We start from the raw sequence: 27,718 nt of genomic DNA, 5'->3' as shown, positions 1-27,718 counted from the left end.
CAAAACGGTGCTTAAGGAACAAAGACAGGGACTTTTGGGTCTTTCTTGTCTCTTGAGCCAAGCACATCTGGGTGAAATCTCAGCTGCACTATCTATCCCAGGCTCACATGTAGGCTGGCATGGCCAAATCACAAGGTAGGACAAGCCATGTCTCTGCAAGAACCTTAGGTAGGTGGCCGCAGCTGGCTAGGATAGAAAAGGCCCCCTCAGCCGCCTTCCCATCCATTCAGACCACAAGTGGAAGGGCCCAAGGCAGCTAACCAAGCCCCACAGAGCAGGTGAGGATTCCCTCTGATGACCTGAGGCCTCCTGGGCTACATGATTTTTTTTCCCACCCTGGCCGGAACCCACAGAGTCACCACTTCAGAGGAGCCTAATGAGGCTGGATGTGTTAAAGGCTTTGCAATCCCCAGATCAAAGAGGCAGGGTAAACAGTGGGCAGCGTCCAGAGGTGAGTGGCCAATGCCCTGGGGACCAGGTCCCCAGAAGTTGCACTCCTGGACCACTTAGCTGGCCTCATCTGGCTTCAGAGAGACCCAGCCCCTCTCCGAGGGACCTGTTTACAGTAACCCAGAGCATGCCCAGGTCCACTTGTTAGGGAGACCCTCCAGGTCCCTCTGCCTCAGCTGTCTTTCGTTCCAGATTCACCCTGCTTGCTTCCTGGGGAGATGAAGTGGGCAGATCTCGAGTCGTGCGTGGTGGCGCTCGCCTTTAATCCCAGCACTCAGGAGGCAGAGGCAGGCGGATCACTGTGAGTTCAAGGCCAGCCTGGTCTTCAAAGCAAGTCCAGGACAGCCAGGACTACACAGAGAAACCTTGTCTCGACTTGCTAAGACATAAAGGACCAGCTACGGTTCATACTTGTCAAGTTGTGTACAGGAGAGACTCCACAGCCACTCCTTGGCCCCTCCCACAATGCAAGTCAAACTCAGCTGGGGAGACAGTGCCAGCCAGCCCTATGCCACAGAGAACCCTTCCCAGGAGAAAGATATAGTTATGCTCAGTGTAGGCAAGCTTTATTGTGGAAGAGTGCAGAATAGCAACAAATCCAGAGGAATGGGAAAAGAGATGGGGTATGCCACCCTCCTGTTATGTGGAAGTCCTATAACCAAGCAAGTTGGGTGGGTGTAGACGGCTTGATTGTGGCAGCTTTCCACCTGGCAACCTCCAACACAAGTGCCCAGACAGCAGGACACCGGGGAGGCACGAGGGAAGGGAGAAGGGTGACGCATGGGGAAGTGCATGGCTTGTCATCCTATTCTGGCTATTTGGAAACTGTCCACTGTCTACCTCAGCCCACAACAAGTCCTCACAGCTCAGGGCAAGGACACAGATTTCTGGAGACTGAATTCCCATCCCTCCGAAAATCCAGGAAGCTGCCCTGTGCCTTAGTTTACCTGTTGCTAATGATCAGCGAGGTTGGACCAGCAGGCTCTGTGAGTCACTCAGCTGAACCCCCCTTCCCAAGTAAGTAGCCCTGTTACATAGTATATTTTAGCCAGTGCAGAGGCTTCCTGATCCCTGTGGGCTCACCCCTTCTAGGCTATGGAAATCAACCCAACTTGTTGCTACCACCCAAGGGGACTCTGTGTCTTCATGATAAGCAGCCTCTGTGTCCCCACAGTCATACAGGCTCAAGAGTGTGGTGTGATGACCAAATGGGCCTTCTGTTCAAAACCCCGACTAGGCTTTAAAGCCCATAGGGAGCCTCGTGCAGGAAAGTCTGGTCTGTTCAAAGGCCCAACCCTACTGTGCCGGGCCAGCTGGCACAGGCGGCCTGTGCCTGGTCACATCCTCCACGCGTACCTGCTCACCCCACCCCACCCCCATGAGACTCATTCCCTTCTGGCCAGGATCAGAGTCAGTTGCAAGGCAGCCAGGTGGGATAGGAGTGAGCCCGGGGCAGCAGAGGCTGCATGGGGGTCACGTAGTAATTAACAGTGGCTGGTACAACCCCATCTGAGCCCGGACGTCGCCAGGCCAGGGCAGCGGCAGCGGCGGGGCCCTGCTCAGCTAGTGCCTGGAGAGCCAGCATGGTGATAAGGTCTAGTGTCTGGCGGCGCTCATGGTTCATGAGGCACACGGTGCTTTCGTTGACCACCTGATGTAGTGTCACAAGGCAAGCGTACCGGCGGGCTGCCTCTGCTCCACCAAAGTGAGCCTCCAGGTAGCGCTCCAGGATGCGCCTCTGCTCCACCAGGTCCGGGAAATCGATGAAGAAACGGGAACACATGTATCGCTGTAGGGCGCGAACGTCGGTGCTGGGCCTTGGCCGGAAACCCCGAACCAGGAGGTGGCAGTATTTGAGGAGGCCACCGCCCCGGATCTCCTCGGGGCTGCGGGTGGCAATGACGCGGTGCTGCAGGTGCTCCAAGGCCTCAGCGAAGTCCCCATAAAGGCTCTCGCCTGTCACGGTTGGGTGGAAGGCCTCTGACATTGGTGTGGCCGAGCACTGGCCGAAGAGGAGCAGGGAATCCAGGACGATCTGAAAGGAGTCGATGCTGAATTCGAACTGGCGCCTCACGGAGTCCACGAACTTGAGTTCCACGTTCTTACCGCTCTTGTTGGATAGCGAGATGAGGCTCCAACGGTCGAGGTCCGTGCACACTTTCACCAGCTTCTGCACGTAGGCCTCCTTGAGTGTCAGCGGCGTAATCTTGGCCCGGCTCACACCCGCTGGCAGGAAGTCCAGCAGGCAAGCCAGGACCACTGCCTTGGTCAGCTGGAAGAACGCCTCACTCGGCAGGTCCACCTGGAACACCAGGTCCAGGTCCTTGTAGCCGAGGCCACTCTCGGGGTGCAGCACGTGGCTGGCAGCTGAGCCGTGCAGCCGCACACTGTGTACATGCAATCCCTGTTCCTCGAGGCTGCTGCGGACCACCTGCGAGGGAGAGGGGTGGGGGTGGGGTGTCAGGTGCCGGGGGCCCCCTTAGGTCAGCACCAAAACCTTCCAGGATTAACCATCTTGCCACCCACCATTGTCACTGATGACCTCTTACCAGCTTCTGTGTCTTCGAGAAACCTTGTAACTTACAGAGCCTCCATTAGATTTGCCAACCCTGACCCGGAGAAGGGCCCAGTTAAACGGGAGTGACTCAGAAGAGCAATAAAGTGACAAAGGCAAGCTGAGGACTTACTAACACACAACCTCACTTAATCTTTATAATTAGCCTGATGAGGCAAGGTTTATTCCTGCTTCACAGGTTGGGAAATAGAGGCACGGAGCAGCCTGAGAGCTGCCCAGAGTCACACAGCTGGTAAATACGGAGCTGGGCATTTGGCTCAGAGCCTTGGTCTTTCCACTGTGCTTTCCGACCTTCCTACCGCTGCAAGTCAAACACCTGGCATCAAACACTGTGTTTAACCAGCTTGGGGGGGGGGCAGCCTGGTTAGTAGCCCTTATCCCTTCACGCATTAACTTCCGTGATAATCCCTTTTGAAGACGACTGTTCCAGTGGACAGATGGAAGACGGGAGGTACAGAGGTGCAAAGAAACGCTCCCAAGGCCATAGGTTACTTAGGCTAAGACCAGAGCCCAAGTTGGCTAGATTTTCAAGTCCACGTATGCTCTTTTTAATTTTTTGAGTTGTTTTGTTTTGTTTGAGACAGGGTTTATACGTGTAACTCTGGCTGCCCTGGAACTTGCTCTGTAAATCAGGCTGGCTTCAAACTCAAGTGATCTGCCTGCCGAGTGCTGGGATTAAGGGCCTGTGCCGCCATCTTAAAATTTTCAAAAAAAACAAAAAACAAAAAACCATTTATTATTTACATGTCCAGGGTTCTGCCTACATGTATGCCTACACACCCGAAGCTGGCACCAGATCTCCATATAGATGGTTGTGAGACACCATGTGGGTGCTGGGCATTGAACTCAGGACCTCTGGAGGAGCAGCCAGTGCTCTTAACCTCTGAGCCATCTCTCCAGCCCCAAATTTTTCAAATTTTAAAAGATTTATTTTTATATTGTGTGTATGTGTGTGTGTATGTGTGTGTGTTGCCTGCATGTACACAGGTGCACCACCCATTGGAGGCCAGAAAGGGTCTTCAGATCTCTTGGAATAGAGGGGTTATGGGATGTCATGCGGGTTCTGGAAACAAGCCAGAACTCTTACCTGGGGGGCCTTCTCTCCTGCCGTTCGACTATGACTCACACATCTCTTCCCACCCTCACAAAGAACCTGGGAAGCAAAATACTACAGGAACTTTCCAGATCCAAGCTGTAATCCCCAGCCACTTAGAAAGCTGAGGCAGGAGGATATGGAGGACCCCACCTGGAGCCACAGGGCTGATGGCATGGGGACACAACAGGGACATGTAGGTCTTCTGGAACTTGGCTCTTACCTAGACCCCTGGGCATCAGCGCCCATGGGAGAAGAGTGAAGCTGGGGCAGGGGTGAATACAGACATTAGGTTTCTCAGCAACCCCAAGCCCTTCACACACAGTCCTGAAAGTGACCAGGCAGCATTCCTGCCCTTAGTGACTCTGCAACCCCACCTCAGTGCCAAGTCAGCGCGGGGCTCTGGGGCAGGTTGTTCCCCAGGGAATTACTGTAAAGAAGAACGCATCTTAAACGCTGAGGAGGCAATCCGAGGCGGGCGGCTCCCTCCAGGAAGACTTCCGGAAGGAGTTGTCATGGTAATGGGGGTGGGAAAGAAAGGACTGGGCCACCGGGAGCCTTCAGCACAAGGGTGGGAAAGGGAGGAGTAGCGAGGTTGTTAGGTATTTAGTAAGCACCAGACACAGGCCCTGAGCAGAATCGATGGGGGGGGGGGTTGGGGGGTTGGGGGAGGGGAGGAGACGCGGACTCCATTCCCAGCATCAAATGCTAGCAGAAGTAACCTGTCAGCCAAAGGAGAGCCTACAGGGCCATGTCTGTGTGATCTCCATGTTTCAAACAGGGAAACTTGAAGATCCATCCCAGCTATGGCTGATTCCAAACCTGCCCTTTTCTTTCACTGCTGAGTGAACTCACTCTCCACAGCCAACCCCTCTCCCCGCTTCCAGCCTCGTCTACCCCCCACCCCCAGCACGCTCAGGCCCAGGTTTCAGAAGCAGCAGACTACGCACTTGGGGTTCTAATCCCCCCACCCTTTCAAAACTTCAGCTGGGCATGGTGAAGATTGCCTGTAATCCTAGCACTTGGGAGGCTGAGGCAGGAGGATTACTGAAGAGTTAGAAACCAACCTGAGATACAGCAAGACTGTGTGTCAAAATTAAAAACCAATTTCTCTACTCCTACCTACCTACCTATCATCTATCTTACATAATTTTATTATTATTTTTTTTTAGAGACAGAGTCTCAGTAGCCCAAGTTGGCCTCAAAGTAGTTGAGGCTGACTTTGAACTTCTAATGTCCTACACCTCCATTTCCTAAGAGATGGAAACACACACACACAAAGAGATGGAAACACAGGTGCAACGGCACACTTTTTTTTTTTTCCAAAGTGAAAATGAACCTCAAATCACTGAGGTTGGTGGTGGGAAGGTGGGGTGGGAAGTTACTGCGGCCATCATATGGCTCTTTCGTTGCACACCTTGGCAACTGTCCCCAGGTAGCCAGTAAGAAAAGCCCATCCCCAACCCCGGGTTCCAGATGAGCTGACTGGGCCTTAGTGCCAACTCCTGCTCCCCAGTGGATGCCCACCCCAGGGCATGGCATCTGGCCTGGTAAGCAGGTAGCAATCCCCTCATTAAATCCCCTGCGTCAGGGCCATGGGGCCAGTTTTGTCAGCCAACCATTGGTTGTTGTCTCTTTCCTAGGTGTGACTATAGCCAGTTTGACAGGTGGCCACCAGATACTGCCACACCCAAGCACTGCAGGGCAGTTTGCAGTCTCCCAAATCAGACTTGCCAGCCTGGGGGTGGGGGGCAGTGACTGTCGCCTCACTTCCTTTCTCCCGGGTGAGGCGCTCAATTCCCCAAACTGCTCGGTCCAAGGCTGCTCTGCTGAGACCTCCGTCAGGAAGACTGAAGAAGACTTGCAAAGCTTGCAGGAGCCAGCCCTCTGGCTGCAGCTGGGGAGGTCAGATTGTTCAGTTCAATTCTCTGAGCCCAGAGAAAGCAAATCGCTCGTTCAAGGGCACAAAATCAGTAACTGGCTAAGCTTCAACTAAACCTGGTCTCCAGGGCTATATTGGAGGGTGTTCCAGTAAGAATGCGGGCACAACAAACAAGGATGTATTTCTCTGTTGCCATGGAGGAGGAGACCTGGCTGAGCGTAGAGGCAGAAGGCCCCCTCCCGCTCCCCACCGCCATCCTTCATATCTCCACAGCTTCAAAGCTGCTAGCTGGGGGACCCCACCAGGAGACAGACTGGCAGCATAGGCAGTCGGGATATTGCCAAGTAGTCAAATCCACTCCTGTTGAACAGATAGAGGAGGCCCACTAAGCCCACGGGGGTGGGGTGGGGGTTAAAAACGAACCCCGAAGCCTGACTTCTCAGTGTAGTCCCCCCCCCAGGTCTCTGCCATCCCTCCACTCCACAGCCAACAGCTTCCTGGTCTGGGATGACTGTGCCCCCAGTTTAGGAGGACCATGCCGTGAAATTGGCTCCCACTGACTCACTCTGCCCTCACATGACTGGGAGACAGAGGTCATATTTGTGCTCTTAGTGTCCGTGTAGACACTTGTCCCTGCAGGGAGGCATAATCACGCTGGGCACCCTCTTTCCTTCCATCTATGCCTGGATTTACTATATTGCAGGAAAGCTAGCATAGTGGTGAGATATACCTGTAACCCCCTGGCTACTCAGGAAGCCAGGGGCAGGAGGGTCATTTGAGCCCACAAGTTTGAGAGGAGCGCGGACAAAACACAGGAAGCCCCTATCTCAAAACAAAACAGGCTAAAGCTGGCTTCTTAATAATCCGGAGGGCAGCGGGAAAGCGAGGAATGCCTCAGCCAGCCACACTGGGACAGCCAGTGAGTCAGCCCAGGAGAATCTGTCCCCGCCCCCTCCTTCTCATTCCTTGCTCCTAGGAAGGGAGGTTAAGACTATGGGCGGCCAGCAGCCACCCTCCCTCTCTGTTGGAGGCTATCGGAGCAGGGACCATGTCCAGTTTACGCGCCTTGCGTGTAAGTGCCCATGATTGGCAGTAACACACAGGAACCATCACTCGGCTTTTCTTTTTCTTTTTTTTTTCTTTTTTCTTTTTGGTTTTTTCGAGACAGGGTTTCTCTGTGTAGCCTTGGCTGTCCTGGACTCACTTTGTAGACCAGGCTGGCCTCGAACTCACAGCGATCCGCCTGCCTCTGCCTCCCGAGTGCTGGGATTAAAGGCATGCGCCACCACGCCTGGCTCCATCACTCGGTTTTTCTGGTTTCCATTATCTGGGGACTCCCCTAAGCTCTAGGTGTCAAGCTTGGGAGCCTGGGGAGGGACGGGAAACTCTTGAACGTAAACCATCTGCTCCTGGGGAGCATTAAGGATTCCCTGAGCTTGACTTCCACCTTACTGGGTAGCCTGGGGTAGCCCCCCCTCCCACCGAAGGCCTCAGCTAGAAGGGGGGGGGGCAGGTGAGAATGGGCACCTTCTGGTATTTCAGAATACCTAAGTGCTGAGGCTATAACCGGAAAGAGCAAGTTTGTGGTCACACAGGCTTAGGGAAAAGGAAGAGCTGGGGTTCTATGGAGGAAGCAGCTGCCAGAATCTGATTCCGGAGAGAGATGGTGCTTTGGGGTCTAACCCTTAGACTGGCCTTCATCACCAGTCTTAAGGGAGGAGGAACACCCAAAACGGAAATTTGATGCTATCTTCAGGGGTTGGGGTCTCCGGGTCTGGCCACAACACGTGGGAGGCAGAAAGTCTTCCCAAGGATTTCTGGGCTGTTTCGCCTAGCCAAGGTTTCTTGAGCCAAGGGCTTCTGGGACACAAAAGGGCAGAGTGTCCCTAGAAACCTCAGGGTGCAGGAGGTGCAAGGCAGTGGAGTAGAGGGAGAAAGCTATTTTGTAACCAAGCATAAACATTCCTCATTGGAAGCTGCCAGGGCATTCCCCCATCTGGTGCCTCTCTCATCTCTCCACCCCGCCGCCCAGCCAGAGTCTTGGTGAGTAGTTCCCAGGGAATAAGGGCTCCCCAGTATGGTGAACAGGCAAGCTCAGCAGTGTGCACAAAGAGCCAAGTTGGTAGCCCGGGTTCCAGTTCCTTTAGAAACCTGACCAATCGCAGGCTCCCGGCGGACCGCCCCTCGACCCTGTCAGCGCCCCCTCACCTGCACGATCTGTTGGGGTTGCACGCTCAACGTGGGGAAGTTGCCTCGCCCGTGAATAGGGATTGGCTCTTTCAGCAGCGCGTCCAGCCGCTTCACCTGTGGCCAGCTCAGCCGGCTCTGGTGACGTCCCAGGCCGGCGGAGGACGCCTCCGGGTCCGAGCCGCCGCCGGCCGCCCCAGCCGTGGCCACTGTCGAGGCAGCATCCGTCCCCACCTGCGCAGCTGGCTGCTCCGGGCTCTCAGCTCCACTCTCCGACGGCATCATTCGCCCGACCCCGGCGCCCCGACGGCAGAAACCCGGGAATGGTGAAGGCGAGGAGGGCAGGGAGAGTGGCTGCGCACGGGCCAAGGCGGGGTGCGGGGGGACCCGGCGGCGGCGAGGGAAACCCAGGGAACACCTCCGAAGGCAGCGAGGACTAACAGACCTTAGAGCCAGGTGGATGGGGGCCAGCTGACACTTATAGGCCGCGGGCCGCACGCCCATTGGTCGGCACAGCTGTCACACAGCGAGAGCTGCCCCGCCTCTCGTCCCTCCCCCTGCCATTGGCAAACAGTTTTGCAAAGGAATCGCTGGCTCCCAGGGGTTTCTGATTGGTTGAAAGACACGCCCCTTCCCCGCCCCCTCTCCCCGGCTGAATTCCCTCCTTTGGTCTTTAAAGAACTTCTGTCGCTTGTGATTGGCCCCAGCCTGTCGGACAGCGCCCTCCAGCGGCAGAAGGGAGGGAGGTCTCTACAGAGTAATGTTGGCAGTGTCTCAGGAGGCGGCTGCTTTCTAATTTATTCCCTTGATTGGAGCTTCGAACCATACAGAGTCGATGTTAGGTGAGGTGAATCCTGCTCAGAGACAGGGCGTTATTATCCATCATCACATAGCGTGTTAGTGCTGTTATGGTCCTGATGGAGGTGTAAAACCCTATGCAGCACCCTCTCTCCTCTCCGTCTGGGTAGACCCAAGGTTTTTCTGATGGATATATTGCCCCTCCCCCTCTCCTCCAGATCATAGAGGCCGAGGTTCATTGCTACTTTTGAATCCCCCCCCCCCCAATTTCAGATTTTAAATATATGTGCCATGAGGAAGAAGACGACTTGAAATCCAGTCACTGTTCATCACTGCAGTGTTTTTTCTTGTCATTCTCCTAATATATCAAATAAGGCAGGGTAAGATTGAAGGAGGAACCAGGACTTAGAAGCAGCTACTACGCCCCAAGTCTGAGAGGACACAGCTTGGCCTGCCTGGGACCAGAACATTCATTTCTTCTTTCTAAACGCCCTGGCCTCTCCTGGCCAGGTGAGCTTGAGCAAGGCCTGTTTATTTTCCCCACTGAAGATGCTTGGTATTTTAACTTTTTTTTTTTTTTTTTTACATTTACTTATTCTTTTATTTATTTATATTTTATTTTATGTTTTGGAGACAAGATCTCATTAGCTACCTCACTATGCAGATCAGGCTGGCTAGCATTCAACTCAGAGATCTGTGAGCCTGACTTCCAAGTTCTGGAATTAAAGGCTTATACCACCCTTCGTTACGTTCATTTATTGCATGTGTGTGTGTGTGTGGTGGTGAGGAATATCCAGGGATTAAATTTAGGTTCTCAGCCTTGGTGAAAAGTTTCTTTACTCCCCCAGCAATTTTGACAGGCCACTAGTTTTGTTATATACACTTTTTTTTGTTGTTGTTGTTTGGTTTGTTTGTTTTTTTGAGACAAGGTTTCTCCGTGTGGCCCTAGCTGTCCTGGACTCACTTTGTAGACCAGGCTGGCCTCAAACTCACCACCTGCCTCTGCCTCCTTAGTGCTGTGATCAAAGGTGTGTGACACCACACCCAGCTATGTTGTATATACTTTTTTGAAGGACACAAAACAGATAAAGGGATGAGAATACGGCTGGACTGGTGGAGGTCTTGCCTAGCATGTATAAAGGCCTACATTTGATCCCTGAACTATATAAACCAGGCATGTAAACCCAGCATCCCAGCAGTGGGGGCAGGAGGATCAGAAGGTCAAAGTTATCTACATGTTCAATTCTGAGTCAGCCAGGGCTACATAGTGAGACCCTGTCTTCAAACGAGGAAGAGGAAGAGGGGGAGGAGGAGGAGGGGGAGGAGGAAGGGGATGTAGTGCGGTGACCAATTGCCTGCCCAGTGTGCTGGAGACGCAGGCTTCAACCTCTGGTGCCACAAAAGGGGAAAATACAGATGACATCTCCTTTAGCTTCGTTGTCCCTGAACCCTAGACCTACCAAGATCCCTGAGGTTACTGAGTCCAGCCATGACAGTCTCCTGTGTATGGATTTGGTTCAGAGGCTCAGAACGCTTGCCTAGTGTTTGCAAAAACCTCGCTCTAATCCCTGAGCACCAAAAAACAAAACAAAACAAACAAACAAACAAACAAACCACCCCAAAGCTACACCACAGCCCTGCTACTCTCTTCATCCCCCAGTGGAAGGGGGGGAGGGGGGATGGGCAGGGAAGGAAACCTCTAGTTGGCACCAAATCATGTTACATACGGACAATTAATTTCTGAAAATATGCCTCGGCAGGTGAGATAATTTTTCTAGATATGCAGATGAAGAAACAAAGGCTCCAGAGGTCAAGTGATACTCTCAAAGTCATACAACCACTAATTGGCAGTATAAGGGCTTGAGTTCAGGCCTCCTGACTCTATTTTCAACCCCTCCTCTTAGAAGTTGGTACAGGTCACAGGGTCATGCTTGGCCCAGCCCTGGCACCACCCACAACACCCACCCATCCATCTCTTCATTCTTCAGTCAACATAGGTACACAGGGAATCTATTAGGTACCAGGTACTGAGAACGAGAGATCGGACAGGCAAGGTCCTTGTCCTTCTAGAACTTTCGACTGTACATAGACAACGGTGAAGTAAGCAAGACATTTCAGACCGTATGCTAAGAGGAAACTAACATGGAGCCACAAGAAGAACAACTGAAAGGGAAAGAAGAGACCTTAGATGGTTGACCAGGGCAGCTTCTTGGCACGGTGACTCTCTGCCCGATCTACGCTGTCTTTGTCTCTGAATAGCCAGGGCATGTAGAGAGATAGCAAGCTACACACTCCTAGAAGCCTAAAGGCTCCCGCTAAGAGGGCTGTTGGCAATCACTGTCTTCCTCTTCTCAATTTCTAAATGGAGGAAGTAGGGTATAGGAAAGTAGGAGGAATTTCTCCCAGGTGGGTCAGCTAGGCTGAAAACCGTTCAGTGGCAGGCCAGAGCAGTGGCCCTCTTACACACTTGATCAAGTTTCCTAAGGAAATTCAAACCTTCGTTTTCTTTTCTTTCTTTCTTTCTCCCCCCCCCCCCCCCATCCCCCTTTTGTTTTTGGTCTTTGGAGACAGGGTTTCTCTGTGTAACAGCTCTACCTGTCCTGGAACTCACTCTGTAAACCAGGCTGGCCTCGAACTCACAGAGATCTGCCTGACTCTGCTTCCCAACTGCTGGGATTAAAGGTGTGCGCCGCCTCCACCATCCGGCTTTGAACCTCATTTTCTATCTCCTTTCTTCTGTCTTCTTCTTTCTAGGGAGAGCAATTAGCCAACGCGTGTACAATGAACCAACTTGTGTCGATGCTTCCACTGTAAAGCTGATGCCTTCTATGTTTGCCCACTGCGGATGTAGGAAGGAGAGAGGGGGGAAAGAGGAGAAGAGAAGAGGAGGGGGAAAGAGAGAGAGATGAGAGAGCGGAGAGAGGACGAGCGAGGAGAGAAGAGCGGAGACGGAAGGAGAGGAGAGAGGAGGAGAGAGAGAGAGAGGCCATAGATGTGCCCAGTAAGGTCTTTTGGTTCCGTTAAAACCAACTTTGAAGTAGCCAATGAACAGAGGGAATACACTCTGGGGGAATACACTCTGGGTGCATCTTGAGTCCAGGGGCTTTGGGGTTCTGTAGGTGAGCCTTTGCCGGGAGCCTGTACACAATCTCCCATCTTAATCATGACACAGCAGCTGATTTTAGAAGCAACTATAATAGAGTCATAGTAGTGGAGGGCAGCCCCTTTGCCTGCCTGTAAGACGGGAGAGAAATAGGAGCCGCTTCTCCTGTTCAAACCACCTGACTTGAGGACTAGAAGAGAGAGGCCCGATTGCTACATCAGTGCCTCAGTTCTGGGAATCCCAGAAGAGAGCATTCTGGGAGCCGGTGTGTGGCTACTTGATAAACCCACATCTCTCAGCGTGCTCTCTGCCTTCTGCTTGCCGGGCCTCATCAGATTTCAGAACACTGTCTCTCGTGAACACAGGAGCGATCGCTCACATTGCGGGAGAGGAAGCGGAGGCTGAGGAAGTGAAGTCATTCGTGTGGAGCCTCAGAGTTAAGGGGAGACTTTATATCGAGGTCTGGCTTTGAATCCCAGGACCTCACCCGGGAGGGTGACTTTGGCAAGCCAAATTGTGCGCAGGTGATTCTTCCCTGCAGAGGTTCACCCGGTCCCTCCCTCTTTCTGTGGCTCTTGGCCTCCAGCCTGCTCCATGTGCCCCTGGCTGAGGTAATGGACGTTGTCATTACTGGTAATTGTACCCCTAGCTGACATAATGTTGATATCAGCATCGCCTCTCTTCAACTTACACTCACAACCCCAACTCCATTAGCTTTTTTGCCACCAGGTCCTTTAATCCACCCCCCCCCCCATCCTCCTTTCTCTCACGTTTCCTGGACTCCCTCATGTCCTTGGCCCCCTCCTCCGACCCCCCCCCCCCAGCATAGCCAGCTCTTAGTCCACAGTCATCGCTGCAATTACTTCCTTGCATACAGCCTCAACCCCTTGGTCCCTGCTCATTAAATTGCCTCCACCTGGCAAAACCACACCCTGGCTAATCCTCCACAGCTGGCTGAGGCTCAGAAGGGCCACAGACCTGCTGATCTCACTTAGCATCGGGCCCACCACCTACCACGTGACTCGGCCATCTTGTTACTCTCTCCAGTCATAGAGAACAGGGCCAGACCTTCTGGTCTCTCCTCAGCTCCTGTGTCCTCTTCTGGGGGATGACCTCGCTCCTCCCTAGAACAGTGGTCCTTAATCTTCCTAATGCTGCAACCCTTTAATACCGTTCCTCACGTTGGGGGAGGGAGTGCCCCCAACCATAAATTAATTTTTGTCACTACTTTATACATTTGCTACTGTTATGAGTTATAAATGTAAATATTTGTGTTTGTTTTGTTTTCTTTGTTTCAAGACAGGGTTTCTCTGCATAGCCTTGGCTGTCGTGGACTCACTTTGTAGACCAGGTGGCCTTGAACTCATAGCTCAAACTTCACAGCGATCCAGCTGCCTCTGCCTCCCGACCGCTGGGATTAAAGGCATGCACCACCACGCCTGGCTAATATTTGTGTTTTCTAATGGTCTTAGGTGACCTCTCAAAAGGGGTTACTACCCACAAGTTGAGAATGCTGCCATAGAAAAACAGACACACGCACCCCTCCACCCATCCCGGCCTCTGCGCTTGGGTTCAGCCTCCCTTCCTGCTACAAGGATGCGCCTGCTTGCTCCTCCCTTGAGTGTCCCCGGTCCTTTCTTCTAACCTGCATGTTACTCCATTAACTTTCCCTCCCTTTTTGACTGGATCTTTCTTATCTGCATTAAGACATAATTTCCAAAAAGCTGGGTGTGGTGCTACATGCCTGGGATTCCCCCGCACACAGGAGGGAGACATTTAGTTCCACCCTTCCACCTAAACTGCCTTTGCCAAGGTTGAGGTCACATTGCTAAATCTAATCCTCAATTCTCTTGCCTTTTTTCTTTTACCCTCTTTCTTTTTTCCTTTTCTTTCTTCCTCCCTTCTTCCCCCCCCCCCCCGCCTCCATGTTACAGGGTTTTTTTTTCCAGTGCAGAAGAAATCAAGAACAAGCCAACATCCCTTAAAGTGATGTAAAGAACAGAAGGAGGAAGGAGGAAGAAGTACTGCCTGGACCAGCCCCCGCAGGACTGGGCAAACTTCAGGATGCAGGGGAAGGTAGCAAGAGTGAAGGATGCTGAAGAAAGCACCCAGAATCCAAAAGCACAGATTGGAGGAGGTTCAGCAGACACCTGGATCCCTCAAGGAGTCATGCCTCAGCTTCCCAAGGCTTTGGGGCCTCATTATTAGTCTCCAGGGCTCCTCCTAGCTCCAGCTGCGGGGCAGCATCAGGGAAGCAGGAAGTAGAGTCAGGGTCTCCTTTTGGCCCCTTTGGCATTTTCATGTGTCTTCTGCTAAGAGTGTTTTGTTTGTTTTTTAGTTTTTTCGATGAAGGAGAGATAAACATGGTTTTTTTGTTTGTTTAGATGACAAGTGTGGGATGTGAAAAAGACTTGTGAGAGAGCAGGTGATGTTTATCCCCTTAGAAGTCGAACCATCCAGCCAGGTGTGGTGGCACATGCCTTTAATCCCAGCACTCGGTGGCAGAGGCAGGTGGATCGCTGTGAAGTTTGAGGCCAGCCTGGTCTACAAAGCAGGTCCAGGATAACCAAGGTTAACACGGAGAAACTCTGTCAAAAAAAAAAAAGGCGAACCATTGTGTGAGGGAGATTGGTTGTTAACCAGTTGAAAAAGATCCTTAAACAAATTCTGAGATGTGATAATAAGATATAAATGTGAGCCAAAAACAGGAGGCGGGGTCTTTGGAGACTTGGGATAGTTTTGGCTGTTCATCGCTCCACTTTGAGAGATGCTCCTAGAGAGAACCGCTTGAGGGAGGGCTTTGAGGCTCTGGCTGACGCTCCGGGTTCCAGTTGCTCCAGGTTCCAGCAGAAGAAATCCTGCTGATTACGCCAGGAGAATTGTTCCTCGGAACTGATATCCTTAAGGTTTCATTACTGTATTTTTTTAATCTCCTCTTCCTATTGTTTATTATGTTAGTTGGGTTGTAAGTGAGGTACTCTCAGTTAATAAGTTCGTAATAAAATGTATTTGTTAAGAAAATTGAGCCTACAGTTTTTTGTTTGCTTGTTTTTTAGTTTTTTCAAAAACAAGGTTTCTCTGTGTAGCCTTGGCTGTCCTGGATTCTCTTTGAAGACCAGGCTGCTCTCTCTCTCTCTCTCTCTCTCTCTCTCTCTCTCTCTCTCTCTCGTGGTTTATCAAGACAGGGTTTCTCTGTGTAGTCTTGGGTGTCCTGGACTTGCTTTGTAGACCAGGCTGGCCTTGAACTCACAGCGATCCGCCTGTCTCTGCCTCCCGAGTGCTGAGATTAAAGGTGTGTGTCACCAAGCCCAGTTGAGTGTTTTCTTTTAAATTGCACCAGGCATCGTGGAGTGTGCCTTTAATCCCCGCACTCAAGAGGTAGAGACAAGTAGATCTCTGTGAGTTGAAGGGCAGCCTGGTCCATATAGTGAGTTCTGGGCCAGATAGGGGCTACATAGAAAGACACTGGAAAACAAAACAAAACCAACAATAGAAAACACCACAAGGCCAGGTGTGGTGGTGCAAGCTTTTAATCCCAGCACTGGGGAGGCAGAGGCAAGCAGATCTCTATGAGTTGGAAGCCAGTCTGGTCTACAGAGTGAGTACCAGGACAGCCAAGGCTACACAGAGAAACCCTGTCTTAGGGTAGTGGGGGTATGTGGAGGAAGAAAGAAAAGAAGGAAATAAGCAAGGAAGGAAAGAAAACACCACAAAATAAGATTATCCTTTTACTCAGTCTTGACTCTGGGTAGCACAAACATTTTTAGTTTGGACTGCAAAGTTCTGGATTCATTTCACAGGCATTTCTGTGTGAGTGGCATCTTGAGTTGCAAATCATATGTAAAAGCCAGTCAAGGTGCCATCACCTGGGTAACAGCAGACTTCAGACAATGAGATGGATGTTCATGCCACCAGGACCCACAGTGCACACACCCCTGCCAGAGTGTCCACAGGATTACCAAGACCTGCATCTCACACACACACACACACACACACACACACACACACACACACACACACACACACACACCCCTGCTGGAGTGTCTACAGGATCACCAGGACCTGCATCACACATACCTCTCACACCTCTGCTGGAGTGTCCATGGGGTCACCAGGGCCTGCATCTCACACATACACACACACCCACACACACACCCCTGCTGGAGTCTCTACAGGATCACTAGGACCTGCATCACACACACACACACACACACACACACACACACACACACACACACACACCTGCCAGAGTGTCCATGGGATGGCCTCTCTTTTTAAAGGGATGACCTCTGGCTTGGGATTTGGCACGCTGTTCCATGAAGCCTCTGCAGAAGTCACTGACAGCTCCACAGATTTCAGACTGTACTTACGCTACCTGGCAGTGAGACCGTACAGCCTGGGCAGCGGCACAGCCACCTAAGGCAAGGATAGAGCATAGTCCTGTCCCTTTCCCAGCCTGTGGCTGACATAGCCTTCCCCATCTGTGTGCTCCCCATCTGAGTGCAAGGAAAGCCTTGCCAACGGACCACAGTTCTTTCTTTCTTTTGGTTTTGTTTTGTTGGTGGTGGTTGTTTTTGTTTTGTTTTCCGGTTTTTGTTTTGTTTTGTTTTTTTCAAGACAGGGTTTCTCTGTGTAGCCCTGGCTGTCCTGGAACTCACTCTGTAGATCAGGGTGGTCTTGAACTCAGAGATCCTCCTGCCTCTGCCTCCCAGGTGCTGGGACTAAAGGAAATTGCCACCACTGCCCAGCTGATCACACCTCTTACAAATGGAACCCAAGCACAGGCAAGCTTCACAAACCCTCAGTCCAGGACTTCCACACTATGTATGCAGAGTTGGTACATCAAGTGGTGCCAATTGGCATCCTTGGCCTGCGAACACCTCATGAGTGACAGACAGGAGCAGGGCAGGGACCCAGCACAGACAGACATGGGCGCAGTGAGTTGGAAAGGCGGCACGTGTGAGGGCCACGTGAGAGTCAACCTGTCTTTGTGGCTAGTAGAAGTAATCTCTGTGGGCATACATTTTGGGAGAAAAGTCGTAAGCCAAAAACCACATATTGGATTCATACGTAAACTGCAGAATCAAGCAAAAACATGTTACATACAAAAATTCACGTATAGTATATAGCATGTAACAGGACCTTGGTTTTTTCCAGTGCAGACGACTGAACCTCCCCCCCCATCACTCCCCCCACAGACATACTAAGAGTGTGTTCTACCACCCAGCCACACCCCAGTTTGGGTTTTCCTTTTCTGCCAAATATAATTTACTGGTACACGATAGTTCATGTTTTATTTATCTGTTCATCGGTTGATGGACATTTGGGTTGGTTCCACTTCCGGGCTATTATGAATGTTGTGACTGAGTCGGTGTGCTACATGTTTTCTGTGTTACATGTTTTTATTTCTTTTGGGTGTGTTCTCAGAGGTAGAACTGCTGCGGCGATTTTTGTTAGGCCTCATGAGTAAGTGCCAGACCGTCTTCCAAAACAGTTGCACCACTTTACCTTTCATTAGTCCAGTGACTCTAATTTCTCCTTACCAGCACTTGTTATCATGGGTCCTTTTTTATTATAGCCATCTTTGTCACTATGAGATAGTATAGCATTACGTTTTTTTGTTTTGTTTTGTTTTTTTTGTTTGTTTGTTTTGTTTTGTTTTTCGAGACAGGGTTTCTCTGTGTAACAGCTCTGGCTGTCCTGGACTCACTTTGTAGACCAGGCTGGCCTCGAACTCACAGTGATAGGCTTGCCTCTGCCGTTCGAGTACTGGGATTAAAGGCGTGCGCCACCACCAACGCCCCGGCTTGGTCTCCATTTTTCTGAGGCTGGAAATGCCTTTTCAAGTGCCCATTGGTCTTCTGAGGTTTTTAAAGGAATGTCTTCAGGCCCTTTGCTTCTTTTCTTTGTTTCTAGTAATCAACAAGCTCCTCCTGCCTCTGCCTCCCACAGGACTCCAGTTTACAGGCCCAGCTTTTTGCATGGGTTCTGGGGATTTGAACTTAGGTCCTCGTGATTGTGCCGCAAGCACTCTCAACCTGTTGAGTCATCTTCCTCCCCCTCCCCCATTTCTTGAGATGTGTATCTCAGGCTGGCCTTGAACTCATGAAATAACCAGTACTGTCCCTCAGTTTCTAACCCTCCTAGGACTTTCTATTTCCTGAGTGCTGGAGTTGCAGGCGTGCACCACCAGGCCTGCTCTCTTCTTAATATTTTTATCAGCATATAATTGCATATTATTATGGGGTACAGGTTGTACTTTAATATATGTGTATATTATACAATGATACCTTCATTTCTTTTTGCTGGAATCATTTGAAATCCTCCTTTTACCTATTTGGAAATAACTGTTACATAATCTAGCCGGGCAGTGGTGGCGCACACCTTTAATCCCAGCACTTGGGAGGCAAAGGCAGGAGGATCTCTTTGAGTTTGAGGCCAGCCTGGTCTACAAAGCCAGTCCAGGACAGCTAGAGCTTTTACACAGAGAAACCCTGTCTCAAAAAACAAAAGCAAAATAAAACAAAATATAAACAAACAAACAAAACAACAACCAGGGGGAAAAAAGCCAAAACCGAAACCAAACCAACCAACCAACCAACAACAACAAAAGCAAACTCATGATGTGCTACATAATAATCTACTTCATCAACATAATCTGTCGACTGTGGCCCACATCTTCCTAAACAGAACTCTAGCGTTTACTCCTCCTGCGACTGCTAGCTTTGCATCCACTGTCTAACCTTGCCTTTTCTTCATTCTGCTCCCCCGAATCTTTGGTAACTACTGTTCTGTTCTCTACTTCTATGAGAACAGTGTTCTTTTTTTTCTTTTTTCTTTTCTTTCTTTCTTTCTTTTTTTTTTTTTGGTTTTTTGAGACAGGGTCTCTCTGTGTAGCCTTGGCTGTCCTAGACTCAATTTGTAGACCAGGCTGGCCTCGAACTCATAGCGATCCACCAGCCTCTGGCTCCCAAGTGCTGAGATTAAAGGCATGCGCCACCACGCCTAGACCATGAACAGTGTTCTTAAAAAAAAAAAAACCAAAAACCCAGCACTGGGGAGACAGAGGCAGGCAGATTGCTGTAAATTTGGCCAGCCTGGTCTACAAAGAGAGTCCAGGACAGTCAAGGCTACACAGAGAAACCCTGTCTCAAAAACAACAACAACAACAACAACAAAAAGATTTTTTAAAAAGATTTATTTAGTATTGTTTTGTTTTGTTTTTGTTTTTGTTTTTGTTTTTTGTTTCTCTATATAGAACTAGTTGTACTCGAACTCACTTTGTTAGACCAGGCTGGCTTTGTGTGACTCTACCTCCTAAGTGCTGGGATTAAAGCACTATCACCTAAGATTTATTTAATTTTAAAAATTAGTGTGTGTGTGTGTCTGCACACATGCATGCGGTACCCAAGGAGGCCGGAAGAGGACACTGGATACCCTGGAGCTGAGGTTACAGGAAGTTGGGAGTTGCCCAATATGAATTCAGGTCTTCTGGAAACTGAGCCAGGACTCTGAACCTCCAAGGTCTCTCTCCAGTCCAAGAACCGTTCTTTAGGTTCTATGTTATATATGAGATCATGTATTTTTGACTCTCTATCCATATGGCGACGATGACTATCTCCAGAGAATGCTAATCTGGGGCAAGTTTCAGACAGGTGTGGTGTGTTTTCATTTTGGTGGAGAAAATAGAGAGAGGGAGACGAGAGGGGAAGACCGCCCTTAGGGAGCACCAGAGGACTGAAAGCTTAGTAGTGCCGGACAGGAAGATAGAGCAGCTGGCAGGGTCAAGCCTAGGAACCAGTCTCACCTCACTTCCCTCAACCTGGCAGTTAGAGAAGGCCCGCCTTCCCCTGAGCGCCACTCAGGCCATCCAGTCAAGAGAGGAGGCAGGTGCAGAGACCAGGTGAAGAAGGTGAGGAAACTGAGGCTTCTGAAGGTGACAATTTGCACCTCTCTCATCCTGCCCTCCCCCCAGCGTGGATGCTCTTTAGGTTCAAAGGCTGAATGCACCCACTTCGGTCCCCAGGGGACTGGCTGGGCTGAAAACAGGAGCGCAGGAACGGGTCCCCGAGTCTCAGTCTCAGCGATCCATCCGGACCCTCTGCTTTTCTTTCTTTTCCTTTCCTTTTCTCTTTTCTTTTCCGAGACAGTTTCTCTGTGTAACAACCCTGCCTGTCCTGGAACTTGCTTTGTAGAACAGGCTGCCTCTGCTTCCCCAGTGCTGGGATTAAAGGCACGCGCCATCACATCCGCCTCCAACCCCCCACCCTCCCTAACAAACACATCGCAACTTGCTTTCATGCAGTAGAAATCAATCCATACCTAACAACCTATGGATACACTCCCAATTTGGGGTGTGGGTTGTTGGAGGAGGCAGGGTCTCAGGTGGTCCTACAATTCTAATGCTTCTGCCTCCATCTCCCAACTACTAGGAGCTCTGGCTGGTGCCACCCCTCCAGGCTCCATGAGGAGAGGGAGGAGAAGGGAGAAGAGGAGGAAGAAGAGGAAGAGGAGGGTAGAAGAAGAGAACAGGTAGGAGGAGGGGAAAAAATCAATGTTTTGACTGAAATGTGAAGAAATACTGGGAAATAACTAGTGTCCCTCTGTCTCTCTGAGTGGTCTGTACTCAGGTTGACTTTTTGTCACGTGCGTGCCTACGAGTCACGTGGGGACCGATTGATGCAGATTCTGAAGTTATCAGCCTGTGGGGGGAGCTGAGAGTACATTTCCACTCCCGGCGGCCCAGCTGCTGCTTCACCAGCTGGAGGCAAAGGCACCCCGCTCCCCTGCAGCTGCGGGCGGCTCCGGCGCTCAGGGCGCCCAGTCCCCAGTATAAGGCCCTCGCGTCAGAGCTGTCCCCTCCGTCCTGGACCCGCCCTGCCGCTCAACCTCATTTCCCGCACCACAAGGCTGGGCACCAACTGCAGACACAGCAGTTCCCACGGGACTCGTGGGTCCTAGGAACTCACCGCGGGCGAGGGAGGGGGACCTGGGCATTGACGTCAGAGGGGCGGAGCCTCTGTGCCCCACCCACCCGTCCCACCCTCTACCAGGTCCCAGCTTGGGTCGGGAAATCCCCGGGCTGGCGTAGATTCCCCTGTCTCCCTTTTCTCGCCCCTCAGCTCATCTTGCCCTGTCTGGTCCAGGACTCTGCAGTGGGGGGAGTCCGAGAAGACACAGCTGTCCCATTCCTGATCCCCTTGCAGGAAGGCGACCTCGAAGAGCTAGTGATGGTTCTAGGTGAGGGACGGGTGCGTTCTGGGGAGGCTCTGAGCTCTTCAGAGTGAGCCCACAGAATGATCCCCACCCTGCACTGTGCTGGCTGGTGAAGCTTTCGCCCATACTGACAACGCCAACTGCTGCCCTTTCCTGCCAGGAGGATTACACTCTACACTTATTTTTTTTTCTTTTTCTTTTTTAATTTTTTTAAAAAAGTTTTTATTATTAATTTATTCTTGTTACATCTCAATGGTTATCCCATCCCTTGTGTCCTCCTATTCTTCCTTCCCTCCCCTTTTCCCCTTATTCCCCTCCCCTATGACTGTTCCTGAGGGGGATTACCTCCCCCTGTATATGCTCATAGGGTATCAAGTCTCTTCTCGGTAGCCTGCTGTCCTTCCTCTGAGTGCCACCAGGTCTCCCCCTCCAGGGGACATGGTCAAATGTGAGGCACCAGAGTATGTGAGAAAGTCATATCCCACTCTCCACTCAAGTGTGGAGACTGTTCTGACCATTGGCTAGATCTGGGTAGGGGTTTAAAGTTTACCACCTGTATTGTCCTTGGCTGGTGCCTTAGTTTGAAAAAATATGGAACGCTTCACGAATTTGCGTGTCATCCTTGCGCAGGGGCCATGCTAATCTTCTCTGTATCGTTCCAATTTTAGTATATCTGCTGCCGAAGCGAGCACTACACTCTACACTTATAAAGTGCCTGCTCTAATTATAAAAGTTTCCAAGTGGGGCTAGAGAGACGGCTCAGCAGTTAAGAGTGCCTACTGTTCTTTCAGAGGACCTGAGTCCAGTTCCCAGCATCCACATTGAACGGCTCACAACCACCTGTAGCTGCGGATCCAAGGGATCCAGTGCTTCTAGCCTTCGAAGGTACCTGGATACACGTGCAAACACCCGCACATATAAGTCGAAAAATAAAATAAATCTTTAAATGCATCTGGGGGCTGGAGAGATGGCTCAGCGGTTAAGAACACTTGCTGCTCTTCCAGAGAGGGTCTGGGTTCCGTTCTCAGGACCCATATGGGTAACTCAGTCCTACGCGATCTGGCGCCCTCTGCTGGCCTCTACCTGCACCGAGCACATGAGTGCTGCCCATGCGTCCATGCCGTCGAAACACCCATACCCACAGGATAAAACTAAATATTTTTTAAAAAGAAAATGATGTTGTGTATGACGGCGGTGGCTGGCATATGGAGATCATAGAATGACTCTGTACAGTCCGGCTCCATCGCTACTTTTTTTTGGTTGCTTTTCTTTTTAATTTTAATTGTTTACTTTTTGGTTTTTCGAGACAAGGTTTCTCTGTGTAGCCTTGGCTGTCCTGGACTCGCTTTGTAGACCAGGCTGGCCTCGAACTCACAGTGATCCATCTGCCTTTGTCTCCCAAGTGCTGGGATTAAAGGCAAGCGCCACCGTTGCCCGGCCCATTGCTACCTTTTACTTGGCTTCCAGCTGTGGATCAGGTCCTCAGGCATGTGTCACACTTTACCCACTGAGCCATTTTTCCCCGACTCCATCACCTTCACAGACTTGCTGTTATTGCCATCTGACAGATGACAAAACTAAAACCCAGAGAGGCCAAGTCACTAACACAAAGTATATGGGCTAGGAAATGGGTCCAGGATTTTAACCTTATAAGTTTCCTGGGTCTCCTGGACCTGGCTTACACAGGAAGTCGAACCGTTGCCATGATTTCATTGAGGCTCTGATGGCCCAACAAGATCTTTAAGTTCTGGATGTCTTACTCTCAGGTCAGGTAAGGTTCTAGACCACACCCCCACCCCACCCCTCCCTAGGCTCTCAGTCTCTAGGTCTGTCTCCTGCCCACACCCATGGGGCAGTTGGATCCAGGAGGTCAGGGTTAGGGTAAGAGTTCTCCAAAAGATCAGAAGAGGAGCCTGACTGGAAGGGAAAGGAACTTAACGCCTCAGAAGATGCATTTGGCCCTTGGGCTTTATTTCCTAAGATGAAGATGCATCACAAAGTAAGAGGGAGATGTAAGGGGGTTAACTGGTCCTTGTTTATTCTGTGGCGCTGGGGAGCAAACCCAGGCCTGACTCATGTTGGGCAAGTACTTGGTCACTAGGCCACACCCCCAGCCCGTGCTCTTTTTCAGGCATAGGGTTACTATGCAGCTCAGGCTTAGCTGGTCTCTACCGACCAATCCTCCTGCCTCCATCTCCAAAGGGCTGGGAGCACAGGTCTATATATGTCACTATGCATGGTTTTAATCTGGCTCTATTTATCTTTTGTTTGGTTTGTTTTTTGAGACAGGGTTTCTCTGTGTAGCCTTGGCTGTCCTGGACTCACTTTGTAAACCAGGCTGGCCTCGAACTCACAGCGATCCGCCTGCCTCTGGGCGTGCGCCACCACGCCCGGCTTATTTTTATTTTTATTTTTGCATGTTTGGTTTCCCAGGCAGGAGACTCGGGGCCTGGGCTGTAGAGGTGAGAGATGCTGAGGCAGCCGCCCTCGGAGCCTGTTTGGGCTCATGGGCCAGGTTTTGTCATGACTTTAGAGTTGAGCTGGGGCCTGCTTTAGGTTCGGATGGAGGTACAAATGTTTTCTCTCCACCCATCAGGCCCCAGGCTGGAACAGGAGCTACCACTGAGCCTCGTACATTCCCTGCCAACATACTCAGGCTCAGCTAAGTGACCAGGACCAGAGCTCATCCTAGGATATGGGAACAGGGAGACTCAACCTTCCTTGGGCCTTCCCAGCCCAGGGTCCCTACTCCAGGAGACTGAGGTGGGGAAGTGGCTTGGAGCCCATAGCCTTAGGCTCCTGGCAAGGCAGTGGGGTGGGGTGTGTGTGGCTCATCATCAGGTGAGCATCCCTCACCCCGGAACACACCTGCCAGGACTCAAGTGTGTGGTTGGCATCTTCCTTTGCTTTCCCACTCGAGGTTCTGCGGCTCGCAGAGGCTGGTGGCACCACTCTGACTCCGCCTAGGGATAGCTGGATGAGACCAGCTCTGCCATGGTGTGCAGGACTCTGTTCAGACAGAGGTGTGCATCCTGGGAAACCACTGGTTGAAGACAGTAACTGACGGTTGCTCCCCACCCTCACCCCCTCACCCTGCTCCCCACCCCCAGCTCCCTGTTGTGTCCCAGGACAGCTCTGGAAGGGGCTGGGCCCCTGGTGACCTGCCTGGCTAGGGTGCTGGCACCCTGGGAAGGTGGCTGTAACCACTTTTCGAGGGCTTTAGTTGCTATTGTGGTTTTGATTCTTTGTTTGTTTGGTTGGTTGGTTTTGTTTTGTTTTGTGGTTTTTTTTGTTTTTGTTTTTGTTTTTTTTTTTTTTGAGACAGGGTTTCTCTGTGTAGCCTTGGCTGTCCTGGACTTGCTTTGTAGACCAGGCTGGCCTCGAACTCACAGCGATCCGCCTGCCTCTGCCTCCCGAGTACTGGGACTAAAGGCATGTGCCACCATGCCAGGCTGTGGTTTTGATTCTTGAGGCTCTCCTTTCTGGTCCCAGTGACAAAGAGTGTCTCTGTCATTCAACTGACAATGTCCAGGAACTTAAAGGCCAGTTGAGAGCCAAGTCACTTAGGGTCATACCGTGACTCCAGCTAAGACACTTGGCCTGCCTGATATGACTAGTGACATACCCTTGTCCCCTCCTGCTCTCTGTGGTGATGTCCTGGCCTCACTTCCCACTGAGGAGACAGGAGACCACCTCACTCTGCTCCTTTTGAATCCATGTCCCCATTTCTTTGTTTGTTTTTGCTTTTCTTAGGGTTTCTCTGTGTAGCCTTGGCTGCTCTGGACTCAATTTGTAGACCAGGCTGGCCTTGAACTCACAGAGGTCCGCCTGCCTCCTGAGTGCTGGGATCACAGGTATTTGTCACCTCACCCTGCTCATGTTCCCCATTTTTTTAAAAGCAGTTATACCTGAGGACATGTCCTTTGATTTATTAAAGGACACCCTCCGTGGCTTCCGGTGGACAAGAAGAGAATACTAGGTCTTCCCCTGGCCGTCCGTCTCCCTCTCCTTCCTGCTCCTGCTCTGCACTCTGCTGCCATGTTTCTGCTTTGCAAACTCAGCAGGCTTGCTCCGCTTGGGGACTTTAAGGCACGCCTGTCCCCCAGTTTTCCCCAGTGTCTAGTTCCTCATTCCTTCAACCTTAGCTCAGAAAAGCTTTTCCAACCCTGCCTGCCCTCTCCACAGCACTCCCCAACCACCCCCACCTGCACCTCCCCCAGCTGGCTCAGCATCCCACCCTGTCCCTTGCCACTTTGTCTGGTCTGCTTTCTTTATTGCTGGTTTGGAGGCAAGATCTACCTCTGTAGCTCAGGCTAACCTCCAGCTTCGGATCCTCCTGCCTCAGCTTTCTGAAGAGCTTCGATTCCAGGCCTGGCTGCTAGACAGGCATTTAATCCAGGGAAGTAGGGGCTTGTTCACTCATTAACCAGGGAGGCTAAGGGAACCAGACCTCCCCGTAATGAGCTCTATACCACACAGCACTGACCTACCAAGAGAGCTCCAAGCAATCCCAGAGCTCCAAGCAGATGAGCACCCCGGAAATGTCACTCCAGAGCCCTGAAAGCTGGGTCTCCGAAATGCCCACCACTGCTTCCTTTCCCCCCCTCCAATCCTCCCCACCCCTCCCCGTCACTGCACCTGGAGCTGGGCAGGCAGGAAGCTGGACGCCTAAATGTCTACTGACATCACTCATAGCCGCTGGGTGGCTCTGCAAAAAAGCCTCGTGTTACTGCACTTGCCGGCTGGTGAAACAGCTAGAGGGTGGCAGGAAATGCTAGACACACAATCCCAGTGGCAGGCGGTAGCCAGAGAGTGATGGTGCTTTTTTTTTTGGAGCCGTTCCTGTTTCGTGACCATCCTTGCTCTATCCATTTATTTTTTGAGGCTGGTCTCAAATGCTCTACATAGTTGGGGATGACTTTGACACAAGATCCTTCTGCCTCCACCACCTGAGTGCTGGGGATAGAACCCAAGGCTTCATGGGTGTTCAGGCAAGCCCTCTATACCCTACCCAGCTATCCCTATTTTACAACGGAGAACGTAGCCAGAAGGGTGGTGCCCCATTTCTGCCCTCTGCCTCTTGCTTGATTTGAGCCACTGCAAGGGACACCTTGCCCGGCTGCTTTACATTTCTTTATAGGTCTCCGCTCCACTCCCCCATCCTCCAGCAAGCCTGCCCTGAAGGTCTTGTGCCCCATCTTGCCTCTCTGGCAAGGAGGGTATCATAGGAGCATTCAACACCAGGGTGTGGTGGCACACACCTTTAATCCCAGCACTCGGGAGGCAGAGGTAGGGGGATCGCTGTGAGTTCGAGGCCAGCCTGGTCTACAAAGCGAGTCCAGGACAGCCAAGGCTACACAGAACCACCACTTACTCTTTACCAGCATAGTCCCTTCTCCTACTGTCACCTTTTCCACCTCTGGCCGGCGTCACCGGTGATGTCACCGTTGCTGCTGCTGTGATTGCTCTCATTATGTCGCTTCTCAGCAGTGGGGGTATCCAGCCCGCAGCGAGGTCACTTCCTGGCCTTGGCACTCACATCACACGGTACTTGCTTAATGAGGTGGTTGTGCCCTAGCATGCTGCTTACCTGCGCTCTGTGGGAATCTTCCCAGATTCTGTGGTTGTGACCATAACTTCAAGGATCCCAAGAGCCCTCAGGAGGTCATTCTTTTATGAAATATAATATGCACCACTCAACAGATATGACATGGAATAGCATGGGGAGAGAGGGAAACAGGGGAGGGGTACCCCAGAGAGCGACAGAGACATAGGGAGAGAAAGAGAGAGGTGAGACAGAAGAGAGGTAAGAGAGAGAGGGGTGAGATGTGTCTGCTTTTTATACAGCCCTGGGTAGGGCCATGTCCTGTGGCAGGTCGGCAGTGACATCACAGGGGCAGATTGAAGCAGAATCCTAACACATTCTGTCCATCCTCCTGCCTCACTATCACTTTGTTTTTGTATAGAGAAAAGCAGCATCCTGGGACAGTTTAGAATTCTAGTGTCCCAGCCAGGTATGGTGGTGCAGGCCTTTAATCCCAGCACTATGGAGGCAGAGGCAGGCAGATCTCTGTGAGTTAGAGGCCAGCCTGGTCTACAAAGAGAGTTCCAGGACAGCCAGCGCTATTACACAAAGAAATCCTGTCTCAAAACAAACAAAAAACAAAAAACAAAATTAAAAAATAAAAAAGACTTCTAGCAGCAGCCTGTGACTCATGCCTGTAAATCCTAGTACTTGTGAGGCTGAGACAGGAGGATTACTTTGAGTTCCAGGCTAGCTTGGCCTATAGTGTAAGATCGGGCTCAAAAACTGAAACCCAAACCAAACGACAACAAGGAGCACTTACTGGGTGAGTCGTTCTGCCCGCAAGTGACCTCACCTGGACACCAGAAACCCAACCCCCCCCCCCCCCC

At 51.3% G+C, this 27,718-nt stretch overlaps 1 protein-coding gene and 1 non-coding gene across 2 annotated transcripts; both read right to left on the bottom strand.

The window, feature by feature from the left end:
- Positions 1 to 1,228: 1,228 nt before the first annotated feature.
- On the bottom strand, positions 1,229 to 8,629 carry Tent5b (terminal nucleotidyltransferase 5B). Its single transcript, XM_051171774.1, has 2 exons — positions 8,209 to 8,629; positions 1,229 to 2,881 (listed from the first exon to the last, which is right to left on the bottom strand). The coding sequence occupies exons 1-2, from the start codon at positions 8,470 to 8,472 to the stop codon at positions 1,862 to 1,864; spliced, it is 1,284 nt and encodes a 427-aa protein (XP_051027731.1). The 5' UTR covers positions 8,473 to 8,629; the 3' UTR covers positions 1,229 to 1,861.
- A 13,260-nt stretch (positions 8,630 to 21,889) lies between these two features.
- LOC127212115 (U6 spliceosomal RNA) lies at positions 21,890 to 21,996 on the bottom strand. Its single transcript, XR_007833498.1, has one exon. It is a non-coding gene; the product is annotated as a U6 spliceosomal RNA (small nuclear RNA).
- Between the last annotated feature and the right edge of the window lie 5,722 nt (positions 21,997 to 27,718).

This window comes from Acomys russatus, chromosome 29 (assembly GCF_903995435.1).
Source record: "Acomys russatus chromosome 29, mAcoRus1.1, whole genome shotgun sequence".
NCBI lineage: Eukaryota > Metazoa > Chordata > Mammalia > Rodentia > Muridae > Acomys > Acomys russatus.
The sequence above is the reverse complement of the archived record's forward strand: the minus strand, read 5'-3'. Positions and strand labels throughout refer to the sequence as shown.